We start from the raw sequence: 13,505 nt of genomic DNA, 5'->3' as shown, positions 1-13,505 counted from the left end.
GGCAAAGAGTGTCAAACAGTATTTGTGGTGCAAGGGAATACACAAAGTGAGAGGCATTGTGATTGTTCTGAGATGTGCCTGTGGTGTAGATTTCTCCAGTGCTTGAGCCTGACCACTTCTAGCTTGCTCATGCTTGTGGTGTTTTTCATTTGTAATGAAAGTGTCTGATGCAAGGCAGCTATCTGATCTAGAACAGAGCCTGTTCTCATCATATTAATATAAAGAGTGTAGCACATGATACCATGGTGAACTAGTGAGTGGGGAGAACAGGAATAACATTTACAGATACCCTAACAGGGATACCAAATGAGGGGGTTGGCCAGAAAATTTCTTGCTTTAGAGAGTGCTCTGAAGTATGTAGTTTCATATAGTGCACAATTCAAATTCAAGGGACTTGCTGCTGGCCACCATGGGAGGGAATGCTTTTGTATGTTGAGTGACAACCTTCACAAAACTTTTATGTTCCCTTTCGGGCCTTCCTTTAGCAAAGATGAGGAAAGACAGTTAAACTGGGGCGGGAAGTGAGGTGGAATCTATACATGCAATATTCTTTGTGCTTACCGGCCTCTTTCTGCTCTTCCTCCCATAGGCCTTTGGATTCAATCCTCAGGAGGACTATTATGTCTCCAAATCTGCAGTGGTCTTTGGAGGCTTTTACCTGTTCTTTTTCACAGAGAAAGTACTGAAGATGCTTCTGAAACAGAAAGATCAGGTGAGGTGGAACAGGTTCTAAGGGGAGTGGGCTATTATCCCTTGACTAAGATGTTGGAATCACTCGCTGATGACTATTTATGGTGCAGATCTGCAGTTCAATACATGTTTGTATGTTTGAATAGCATCAAAAAGAAAGGTGAAGTGCTTTTTGAGGAGCAGAAAGGTAAAGCAAGTAAAATTCTGTTTTCTCTTCATAACATAGTAGAAACAGGAATCCTATCAGGAAATCAGTGCAAGAAGGTGGCTTACAAAATGCTTAAATATGCTAAACCCTTTGCACATTGATGGCTGTGGTTAGATGTTGTAAACATATGCCGCAAACAAGCCCTGAATTCCTGGTGCTTCCCCTCTCACTTGCAATGAGTATTTAACCTTTCTCTCTTATCTGAGACTTGAATTCTGTACCTGAGAGCAGGTGCCAGTTAAGGCAAGGACAAAGTTTCATGCGAAAGGTCTGTATACTGATGTTGATTTTGTTGAATAAAGCAACCATTTAAACTATCAAAATGTTTATCATTTAAGCATCAGGCTCACAATATATTTTATCTGCATACATTTTTTACTTATTGGGAGAGCCAAGACTAACAACTTCTTGGGTTAAGAACTCTTGATTCTAGTCACAGTATGTTGCAACACAAATTGAGGTGTTTGTTTATTTTCCACAAATTGCAATTCTAAATGAAGATTAAATTCACAGGAAGAAACCCTAATTGTTAAAGTGCCCAAATCTAAATACTGCAAAAATTATGATTTTTAAAAAGACTTCCTACTTTAGGGAACTCTTCAGTCTCAGCAATGTGTATGTGGGGAGATGATGGGGGCAGGGCAGAGAGAGAATGAGCTCTTGGATGTCATGTTGACAAGCAAACTATGGTTTGTTCATAATTATTTTACTTTGGTAATTTGTATCCCATCTTTCTGCCCTTACAAGGGCCACCAAGGTGGCTAACAATTTAAAGCATACATTATTATATCACATTTTAAAACCATTACAATCTGCCTCCCAACACATAACATTAAACAATTAAAGACAGTATTAGAATACATACAAAACATAAAAGCAGCAATTAAAATTGGTTATGAAGGAGGATAATTAAGGGAATGCTAAACAAAATAGAAGTTGTGAGAAGGTGACCGCTTTATCACCCCACTAAAATGATCACCCTGTTGCTTCTTCAGATGTCAAATATTTCTCTTCAGAAATTGGCACGAGAGGCACAGTTAAAGATTTAAACAGTTTTTGGTTTATTTGACCACACTGGCAGGGAAGGGAATTGATATTTACATAGGGTTTGGGATTAGGAATATGTAGGCAGACAGTTAAAACTAAGCACAGTGCTACATCTGAGATGGCTGACTTCACAAGATACAGTTTTACCCTTAAAGTTGTTTGACTTTCACTGAAGCTTTAGCTGATGTTCTAAGGCTTAGTCTTAGATTGCCTGTCGCAGATTTCCTTTTTAAACTTTAAACTTGCTAATTATATAGTTTTGAGATTGTAATTTAATTTAATTTGCGATTTATACCTTGCCCAATCCTGCCCATGGTCAGGGCAGCTTACAATATTAAAACATTTCAATAACAATAAATAAAACATATCAAATAAAGCACAATGAATTTAAGCTATCTCATAAATATAATACATACAGATTAAAATAAGAAAACCATAACTCCAACAATGGTACAGCCTGAGGCCATAGTTCAGCAGTTGGTACAGCTTTGGATAATTAACACCACTTAGCACAGCTTCAGGTCATTGACACCACTTAAGGTTGTGACTCAGACCCTTGACCCTACTCAAGCACATGGATAGTAAAGTGCTGGGGGAAGGTTTCACAGGACGCCCAGTAGATTAAAAGCTTGGCGGAAGAGCTCCATCTTACAGGCCCTGTGAAACTTAGGTAAGTCCCACAGGGCCTGAATATCCAACGGGAGCGCATTCCACCAGGTAGAGGCCCGGATTGAAAAGGCCCTGGCTCTCATTGAGGCCAGCCAGGCATCCTTAGGACCAGGGATCACAAGATGTGTAGATGATCTCAAAGCCCGGGAGGGGGGGCTCATATGGGGAGAGGTATATTTGACTACACTGGCAGGGAAGGGAATTGATATTTACACAGGGTTTGGGATGAGGAATATGTAGGCAGACAGTTAAAACTAAACACAGTGCTGCATCTGAGATGGCTGACTTCACAATATACGGTTTTACTCTTAAAGTTGTTTGTACATTGTACTCAGAGTTGTGCCTTTGTTTAAGACTAAGGTCTTCCCTCTAGACCCCTTTTCTCTGGCCAGGTATTTTTTCCTCTTTAACATAAATAACCTGAGACTTTGGCGTGTTTAGGGCCTTTCATTGCCACTGTATACCTTTTGCCAAATCCTAATCTTCCAGACTGACAGTCTTCTCCCACTGGACAGTAAGCTTGCTACTGGAGAACTAAAATTCCCTCTGAAGAGGTGATTCTTCGTTTTACACAGAGAGAGACTGTTTGCACTTTTGCGAACAGTCTCCCACCAGAGTCTTTCATCTATTCCAAGCCACTCCACACTGGCTCTGACACAGACTGCTTTATTAGGCTTTTCTCACATTTGAAAGTGTCTCAAGCAACCACTCCCTTCTTCATCCAATCTCCAACTGCTTCTCCAATTGGCTAATTGACCCCCTTTCTCGACAGCTGCAGTTCCCCAATCAGAGTGAGTTTTGTTAGCTGTCACTCATTTGCAGTTCCATTAGTTGTCACTCATATGCACTGCCTCTAAGCATGCATATGCCTGTGGTCCATCACAGAAGTCTTTACCCACTGGTGAAAAATGGCAACAAGGAACAGATGATCCTCCTTGGGGAGAGAGTTCCAGAGCTTTGGTGCCATGACTTAGAAGGCCCTCTCCCAGGCTACCACCTGCCTTATCTCAGAAGGCGGGGCCACCTGAAGTATGGCTGTAGTTGTAGAGTAGATTCATAAGAGAGTAGGCAATTCTTCAGGTATGTTGGTCGCAAAGTGTATAGGCCTTTTGAGGTCAAGACCAGCATCTTGAATTGTGCCTGGAAGCAGATTGGGAGCCAGTGTAAATTGACCAAGACTTCACTGGTATGTTCCCTACAGCCCTGTCAGCATCTTGGCTGCAGCATTCTGTACCATGAAGTTTCTGGACACCTCTAAAGGACAGCCCCATGTTCAGTACATTGCAGTAATCTAACCTAAATATAACCAGGGCATGCACCAGTGGCCAGATGTTTTCTCCCCAGAACAGGCTGCAGCTGTCTAAAAAGGTGAAACTGGTAAAAGGCACTCCTGCCCACAGCTGCCAACAGCAAACCTGTTCCTTCAAGGAGAGTGTAATCCGATCCATAATGGGTGCCAGCAGCATTTCCATCTTTCTGAGATTAAGCTTCAGCTTCTTAGCCTGTATAGTGGCCCCGTGGCGCAGAGTGGTAAAGCAGCAGTACTGCAGTATTGTGGTCTGAACTCTCTGCTCACGACCTGAGTTCGATTCCGGCGGAAGCTGGATTCAGGTAGCCGGTCCAAGGTTGACTCAGCCTTCCATCCTTCCGAGGTCTGTAAAATGAGTACCCAGCTTGCTGGAGGGGAAGTTTAAAAGACTGGGGAAGGCAGTGGCAAACTACCCCGTAAGAAGTCTGCCGTGAAAATGTTGTGAAAGCAATGTCACCCTAGAGTGGGAAATGACTGGTGTTTGCACAGGGGACCTTTCCTTTTCTTAGCCTGTATCCACTCCAAAACTGCCTTCAGGCACCAGTTCAAGATGATGATGATATTGGATTTCTATCCTGCTCTATACTCTGAATCTCAGAGTGGTCACAATCTCCATTACTTTCCTCTCCCACAACAAACACTCTGTGAGGAAGGTGGGGCTGAGAGAGTTCTCACAGCAGCTGCCCTTTCAAGGACAACTCTGTGAGAGCGATGGCTGACCCAAGGCCATTCCAACAGCTGCTAGTTGAGGAGGGGAATCAAACCCAGGTCTCCCAGATAAGAGTTCGCACACTTAACCACTACACCAAACTGGCTCTGTTTGGTTTCAAAAGCCTCCCTGGGATCAGCTGGAAGCACAAGGCAGAGCAAATGTCTTGATTTATGAACCTTGTACTAGTGCTGCCCATTGCAAGGACTGTAGGTTGTGTGCTAAGGAGTGCCTTTAATTTTCACATCCAGAGTTTTGGGGCTTGCTGGCACTCTGTACATCTTACAACACACTGACTATTCCCTTATAAAGAACAAAGTCCTTGAAGGAAAGTACCAATATCTGCCATTACTGATCCTCTAGTTGAAGAAACCTTTCAGAGAGCCCTCAAGATTAAGTGAAATAGTTAATTAAAAATGCTGGTCTCAGAAGAGTGCACTTGCTGTTAATGGGGACCCAGAATTGAATGAATCCTTTTTGGATATCAGAATACAACCATCGAGCACTGAACTGTCCATGCAAAATATGTTGAAAGAGATGTAGATATTTAGTAAATCACCAAGACAAGATGGCATTCTTCTAAGAGCTTGTAAAAAACTAAAAATATTACACCACTGACTTTAATTTATAGTATCATTTTGCCTGCCATTCTAAAGGCAACCAATTTTTTAAAAAACCTTCTGAAAACTGGTGAGTAAGCCTGCCTTTATCGTCAATCAAGTTAATAGAAACTTGAATTTAAAACAGAACACTTGAACATGTGCTTTAAGGGAATATCTGATTCCTGGCTATTTTATTCCCTCTTTCACAAGCTCCTTGGTATGTGGCATTTTTCTACTGCTGACTCTCTTCCTCTCTTTAAAAAGCTGTGCTGGTATAAGAAGCCATTCGAGTGCTAAAAGGGGGGTTGATAGATTCATGGAAGATAGTTCCATAAATGACTACTAGTCATGGTGATGGAAGGGAACTTCAAACCTCTGAATACCAGTACCAGTTAGCATCAGGGGAAAGCCTTGGCCTCTATGCCCTGTTTATTGGCTCTGCAGGACAGCTGTGTGAAATAAGATTCTGAAGTAGATAGACCATGGGTCTGATCCAGCAGGACTCTGTTTAAGCATTATATACATGATTTGCTTTGAGTAGGCTACAGACTGGATTGGACCCTTATTTGGAAGTTATTCATCTTACTTTATCTCATTTCAAATGTTTGCAGCTGGTAACAGTCAAGTCAAAACAAATGTAATGCACCCAGTTAAGGCAGCTGAACAAACCATAGTAACAGATACTGTATGGAACAGTCAACATTAATTTTTGCAAAAACAAATTGCACCTCATAAGCAGAATTGTGAGTTTCATTATGCACACAGATAAGAGTTTGATTCAGTGACTCAGCAATAATTGAGTCAGTATATGGAGCCCGCTAGTATGCCCTTTAAAACCTAAGTTTTAACACCAAAGGAATATCTGCTGCGGAGGTTAGAGTGTAGCCATAGATTTTTTTTCCTTACAATCAGAAAGCAAACAAGCACCCCAATTTTCTGTATCGGGATCTAATCTTACTTAATAATGAGCAGGAAATAGTTATGAACAATGATGGACAAATTTGCAGATAACACCAAAACATTCATGGAAGTTTCTTTGACTGAAGAATAGAAAAGGATTTTGTTTGGTGTCACAAACAAGCAGCAGACAACACTCTTCAATCTGTTCTAATTGTTTTGTTTGCTTTTTGATGGAACTTGCCCTGACCCTGCTTTGCAGGGAGGGTGGGATAAAAATGAAATAAAATAAATTATAGACAACTACAGTGATTTACATTGAAAGCTACAAATCTAATGGTGATTGTATAGTATGGGTTCAGCAATTTTGGGGGGGTTAAAGCTGTCTAATGTGATTTCCAGCAGCATCATGGTCATAGCCACTACAGCCCTGAGACCCTTCCTTCCAAGAAGGACCAGGAAGAGGGAGTCACTGAGAAACTTCAGAATGGGGACTTGGATCACATGATCCCGCATACGAATAGTGATCTGGAATGCAAGAATCCCTCTGTAGATAAGAATATTGTTGGTTCCTTGTCTGTCCAGGTTGGTACCTATCTAAACTATTACCATATGTTGCTTCATTCTCAGCTGGAGAGGATTTGGCTTATTTTAAAGAAAAGGGGACTGAGATGGATATTTGTCCAAGAGAGTGCTCTGTAGTCCACTTGATGGGATCTAATGTTCCAAAGTGAATATTAGGTAATGGATTGGGGATCCTGTCATGGTGTATATCATGCATTTGGCATGGTACAAACATCTTTCCTGATTATCCTCATTGTGCTTTGGTGATCAAGACAGTGCTTCACTTTCTCCTCTTCCTCTTCTTGCAAGTTCCTCTCCCATATAGTCATTTGCTTTAACCATGATTAACATTAATCAGGTTTTCCCTTTTAACCAGGGCTTAAAATGAAACTTTCAAGTGCAATTGCAATCCATGGCTATAAAGGGATCTGGTTAGTATTAACCATTGTTAGTTTTGATATATGCTGTGTAAGGACTATTGAGTGGGAGGAAGAGAAGCAAGTTACACAGAAGAAGAGAGAGCATGGAGGTTGCTGCCTATCTCATGATAACTAGGAGGATGGGAACGTTACCTTTATACTGTGCCTTGATGAGTGTAGCCTACTATTCTTGATGAGTGTAGCCTACTCAGTGTGCTCCAGCAACATATTGCTGTATTGGTCGATGGCTAGGGGCCCAAACAAGTACAAATCTGGTAGGGATGTGTGGATTAGTCTGATGCCCCAGTTTCAATCACACAACTTTAAGAGAGGAAATGGTCCCAACCTGAGTTAAGAGAGGCAGTTGAGAGACCTCTTGTAAAGTCCTTTACCTCTTGTAAATTCTCTTTTTTTCTGAATATACTGTTGGCTGATTGCAAATATATTCTTGAGGTAAGGAACTTTATTGGGTGTTGAGTGACCATGGGATTTTGGCACGCAAACAGCCTTAGTTACTGTCATAACCCATATTGGGAAAGAGATGGTATGAGTGATACCCTATTACTTCTGGATCTGTCAGTTGTTGTGGTAATCCTTTGGTTAGTATGCCAATAGCATCCTTTAATAGAAAGAAATGACATTGCATAGTTAGGTGAGACTACCATTGGCTTCTTGGAAACTTCATTTTTTAACAGCTCTTTCTTATGCTGAGATATAGAGAGCCAGTTTGGTGTAATGGTTAAGTGTGCTGACTCTTATCTGGGAGAATTGGGTTTGATTCCCCACTCCTCCACTTGCACCTGCTGGAATGGCCTTGGGTTAGCCATAGCTCTGGCAGAGGTTGTCCTTGAAAGGGCAGCTGCTGGGAGAGCCCTCTCAGCCTCACCCACCCCACAGGGTGTCTGTTGTGGGGGAGGAAGATAAAAGAGATTGTGAGCCGCTCTGAGACTCTGAGCTTCAGAGTGGAGGGCGGGGTATAAATCCAATGTCGTTGTCTTCTTCTTTATGCAGATCCAATCTATAAAGATTTGTGTGATTGTGTAAAGTTTCTTTCACTGGATGACAAGCTGAATGTCCATGTTTACATTTTTTTCAGATGCAGCATTCATATGAGCAAAGTGGGTTCATTCCAACAGTATATTTAAGAAATGCAGGATTCTGTGAAGCTCTAATCTCAATTGCTGAACACTTGTTTATATGTTGACTTTTAATATGCCCTTTTCAGGACCTCCAGGCTTCTCAGAGCACATGTTACTGGCTGAAGGGTGTGCGTTATTCTGACATTGGCACCCTGGCCTGGATGATCACCCTGAGTGATGGCCTTCATAACTTCATTGATGGCTTGGCCATTGGTGCCTCCTTCACTGTGTCAGTCTTCCAAGGAATCAGCACCTCGGTGGCCATTTTTTGTGAAGAATTTCCTCATGAGCTAGGTATGTATTCTTTAGATTATGTATTGAGACTGAAGGAGATAAACTTGAGTGTGACTTATAGAAATTTTGTTTATGTCTACAGGATATTAGCATGTATGCAAACATTTCTATGTGGTAGCATTGTTTCTTAGTAATGATTTAATGAATCTCATATTGGGCTGTGGAGGGTTAGGTGTGAGGAAAGAATATATCTATAGCCTTAAAAAATAGACAGATCTTTAGCCTTGTGATCCAATATAGCCTCAGCTGAAAAGACAATACTGAAGAATAATACTGAAGAAGTCATGTTTAAAAGCAGGGCTGCTGCCATTGAGGTTGGGAAAAACTTGAACTTGGTTCAATTTGAGGCTAAGGAAAGAGGTCAGTGAGGTCTTAATGTGGCCAGATCTATGAGAAATTCAGGGGAAGGGGGTGCAAACTAATAATCTCTACTAGACAAACTAATGTGAAATAGTTATTTCTAATACATTTTCTAAGCAGTTACTGTATCTGATGTCTCAAAGGAGTGCACCTCTTAAATAGAAATACAAGAGAGAAGAGCCCTGAAGATTTAGACAGTGGGTATATAAGTCACAGGAAAATGAAGGTAGAAAGTAAAAAATTATATTGAGAAATGGAACTCAAGCCAGCTTCTTTACAATTGAACTTCTTAAAATGGTGTTAGCAGAAACATTACTACTCAGGGTTGAATGGCTGCATGAGTCAAGTACTTTTAGGGGTGCCAGTAAAGAAGTGAATGAACAGAGAAATGTACTTCAGGATACCTAATAATATCAGACTGTGCGGGGGGAGAGTACAGCTCCGATCATGGTGGCAAAGTATACTATGACAACCTTGACTATACTGTGGAATGTCAGGTTCTTAATCTCCCCTCTGTGAGGCAACTGATAAGAAGATGTAACAATTCTCTGCCAGCCAGGTAACTTCTGCTATTGTTAAAAGTTAGGTCTGTGCACCTGAGATGATGATGAATTTGTCTCTCTGGGCAAGTGAGCTTACAGTGGTGGTGTAAAGGGGAATCAGACAGTTGTCCCAGTTTGGAGATTTATCAGAATAATTAGCAACACTTTATCAGCCTAGCAGATGCTGTGTCTCAGGATGAAGAAAGACCTATAATATATCTCCCCAAGAGCTGATTCTTCTGCAGTGAGCAGCCTCTGCTTTTCTCTGCCCTTGCTTTTGCTATTTTGTATTGACAGATAGGTACACACACCACAACTCCAGCTCACTTTGACAGATGACTGGTATTGTGATTGTCACCAGGCCCAGTAAATCAGCACTCAGCAAAGCTAACTTTTCCTCACTTTTGAAGTTTCTACATCATTTCAAGGGATGCAATGGGAAATGCAAACTCATTGCAAGTTCATCACTCAGATTATGTATCTAATAATGATACATGATTATGCATCTAATAATGAAAACCAACTGGAGTTCTATTTTCAGGCCTGCTGGCTAGCTAACAAGTTACTTGGAGCCACTTTCCTGTTGTTCTTTAGTGCCTGTCCTATGTATGGAGATGGAGAAAGTAGAGAAAGAAGTACTTTTCTCCCTTTCTCACAATACAAGAACTCGTAGGCATTCGATGAAATTGCTGAGCAGACAGGTTAAAACGGATAAAAGGAAGTACTTCTTCACCCAGAGGGTGATTAACATGTGGAATTCACTGCCACAGGAGGTGGTGGTGGCCACAAGTATAGCCACCTTCAAGAGGGGTTTAGATAAAAATATGGAGCAGAGGTCCATCATTGGCTATTAGCCACGGTGTATGTGTGTATATAAAATTTTTGGCCACTGTGTGACACAGAGTGTTGGACTGGATGGGCCGTTGGCCTGATCCAACATGGCTTCTCTTATGTTCTTATATATATGAAATGAGTTAATGATATTCTTCTGGATTTTGATGTGTATAGATTATATTTTAAATTGACAACAGTCATAATTCAAGATTTATTGATTAACCAAAGATTTGGTGATGTCCAATTCCCCCCCCCCCCCAAAAAAAAAACACAAAAAAAACCACTCAAAGAGTGTATTAACAGTATAAATGCTATAACTGGGGAGGAGGCTTTTAAAAAGTTCCATCCTACTGACACAGCTCTTGCTAACTTATTTTGTGTATCCTGACCCCTGCAGGTGACTTTGTCATTCTGCTGAATGCTGGGATGACAATCCAGCAAGCACTCTTCTTCAACTTCATATCGGCTTGCTGCTGCTATGTTGGGCTAGCCTTTGGGATACTGGCTGGCAGCCACTTCTCAGCCAACTGGATCTTTGCTCTAGCTGGTGGGATGTTTCTCTACATTGCACTGGCTGATATGGTAAGTGGCAGGCAGACCAGGCTGAGTACTAGCTATTTGTTATATTATTTTGCAACTACATCACTGGTTTGCTGTGGTTTGGGCCCTGTTGGATTCATTCTTTCAGGCCATTTCAAAAAATGTCTTCAGGGTGAAAGGATTTTATTCGTTGCTTTTCATGTGAGAACATTTCAGTTGTGGGGATTACAAAGAGGAATACCATTTATTCGACAAACCATTATAACTCATCCTTTGGTGTTATGCTGTACTGTTGGGTGGAGCCTCATATGAGAGAGCATCTCTATGGGTTACTGCTATTTGCTTCCACCCTGCTGCTGCCATTATTTGCTAGTTGTTTGTTTGGTTTTTTTGCCCTTCCTCCTTTATTGTTACACTTCTGCTCTAAAATATTAAAATATTATATTTGTGGGTATTTCCCTAATGGGTAGCATGCCCCTATAAGAGCTTGCTCTTGTTTACTGTTGCTGTGCATCAAGTGACCCCTCTGCAGGTCTACTTGTAATTCTATAAAGTGTGCTGACAAGTGGTGTCTTGCTTCGAGACAATTAGCTGTATTGGGATCATATTGTCCTTGTCAAGCAGAACACTACTCTGCATTTCTGAAGTCATGACTGTGTCCCAGGGAAAACAGTAAAACCAGTAAGTTGCAGTCTTGGCCTTTAAAGCTTGTGTATGTGGTCTGTATTAGATCAGTTCCCAAATATCTGGCTGAAAATGTTGTATAGGGTCTGCAGTTATGAGCATGTTGGAAAGCATACTACCACAGAAATTTTTTTTATAATTTTTTCCTTGTCCAATAAGTTCCCAGAGATGAATGAAGTCAGCCGAGAAGATGAAAGGAACGGCAGTGCTTTGATTGCCTTTGCCATCCAGAATGCAGGACTGCTGACAGGATTCACCATCATGTTGCTGCTCACCATGTACTCTGGACAGATCCAAATTGGATAAAGAAATACTCAGTTGCTTGGGAAGGTCTTTCTCCCTGCAGGTATATGGACCCTGTAAAGTTGCAATGCCAAGGATTACTGAAGGAGGGCCCTTTTGTGAAACCTGCTTCATAGACTTCTTATTGATTGACCTGCAGTGACTGATGAAATCCCTTGCTATGGGCTTAAGTGATCTAAGAACCATTTCCTACTGTAGCAGCCCTTTCTCTTTCACCACCCTGCAGGTGTTTCTTTAAGGGCTCCACCCACAGGAGTTAAAATTCTTGCATCCTATTGGGGCTGACAGTGGACAGAACCCTTTCTGCTCCAGCAGGTTTGATCTGAAAGCCAGAGAGCTCATCTCTATCTTCCTGACTCTCCTTCTGTTCACAGGCAATAAGAATTGCTGAAGAGAATAATATTAATTCACAGCTTTATTTAAACACCTGATTATTAAAACAGGTTATATGTTCCCTGGTTGAACAGGTTAACTGGACAGGTTTAATACAAAATGCCTGCTTAAAAGAGACATTTCCTTCTGAAAGGGAGAGCAGTGGAATGCCTCTTCTAAAGTGGTGTTTGCTATTAACACATGGGTGCATAATCCCTGCAATACTTCCTTTAAAACTAATGTTTGTTCATATGGATTTAGATAAATCTAATTAGTTGAACTTGAACAATTAAACCTAGGATTTCTTTAATTGGATGATGGTACTAGCTATAAGCCCTATATAGGTCCAAAAAGGAAACAAATGATTGTCCTACATGACCAGTTTCTGGGTCCTTTCCACACCCACACACCAAATTACAAGTTTTGTTTGGTAATAGGTTTATTTCTGGGACACCGTGTGGCTAAATTAGCCTTCCTCTTAACTTCTGTCTTCCTTCAAAAGATTCACACATGTGCAGGTCCCTTAAGCTGCTTCTGTAGGGTGAATCTGACCAGTGGAGTGTCTCCTAATCTCTGGCAAAGTCTGGTTATATTGAACAGTTCACTTGCACCTTTTGAGGCCTCTGCATTAGCCAGAGCAGTCTATGAAAAGTTAAAGCCCAAATTGGGGGACCAGGTAGGTTTGTCTTGAGCTTTACTCCAGGACTAGACTTCCCAGAGTCACTAGGTGAACTGATGTATTATTATCATATTGATAATATTGAGTGCTTCAGCTTTGGTCTCTAGCAAATATTCTACCTTGCATAATCATTTTGAGAGTTTGTGAGTGTTGCTTGATCAGTGGGAAGCCTCAGTTCCTTAGTGAACAGTGGACTTTCCATTCTTTCTGGCTGATTAAACCCCCCCCCCCCAGCAGTTTGTGTGTCAGGATTGCTCTGTTCTGGTACATAAGGGAATAAATGTTGTAATTCTTCCCCCTTTCACCCCCTTTGGCTTGTGATGCAAGACAAAGGCACCACCTCCATTATATTTTTGGAGATGCTGAATAGGAGCTGGATTCCACTCACTCCATATGTCTGAGGCAGGATGTCCAAATTGTATGGCCCTATGTCTCTCATTTCCTTTCCTCTCATGGGCTCTTCCAATAATCCCCCTCCAGCAAATAGAATTGAAACAAATGGGAGCTGCTAAGAACCCTTAATTTGTAACACCCACTGTAAGGTGCAGTTAGGGGAAGCTGAAAAAACACTATCCATATTACTATGGGGTACAACATGCCTCTGCTGATGTGATGGTTACCCACTGCTTGCCTCCCAAATAAGA

The 13,505-nt window shown here is 41.4% G+C and overlaps 1 protein-coding gene across 1 annotated transcript in view; it reads left to right on the top strand.

Moving 5' to 3' along the window:
• SLC39A14 (solute carrier family 39 member 14) overlaps positions 1-13,091 on the top strand; it is a 51,378-nt gene extending 38,287 nt beyond the window's left edge. The window contains exons 6-10 of the mRNA XM_060251026.1: positions 590-712; positions 6,534-6,716; positions 8,340-8,547; positions 10,681-10,865; positions 11,667-13,091. Of these exons, the coding sequence (XP_060107009.1) occupies positions 590-712; positions 6,534-6,716; positions 8,340-8,547; positions 10,681-10,865; positions 11,667-11,813 (846 nt within the window). The 3' untranslated portion in view covers positions 11,814-13,091. The remainder of the gene's footprint in view (positions 1-589; positions 713-6,533; positions 6,717-8,339; positions 8,548-10,680; positions 10,866-11,666) is intronic.
• The last annotated feature ends 414 nt before the right edge of the window (positions 13,092-13,505 follow it).

This window comes from Heteronotia binoei, chromosome 12 (genome assembly GCF_032191835.1).
Source record: "Heteronotia binoei isolate CCM8104 ecotype False Entrance Well chromosome 12, APGP_CSIRO_Hbin_v1, whole genome shotgun sequence".
Classification (NCBI taxonomy): domain Eukaryota; kingdom Metazoa; phylum Chordata; class Lepidosauria; order Squamata; family Gekkonidae; genus Heteronotia; species Heteronotia binoei.
Note: the sequence above shows the minus strand (reverse complement) of the source record. Positions and strands in the feature narration are given on the sequence as shown.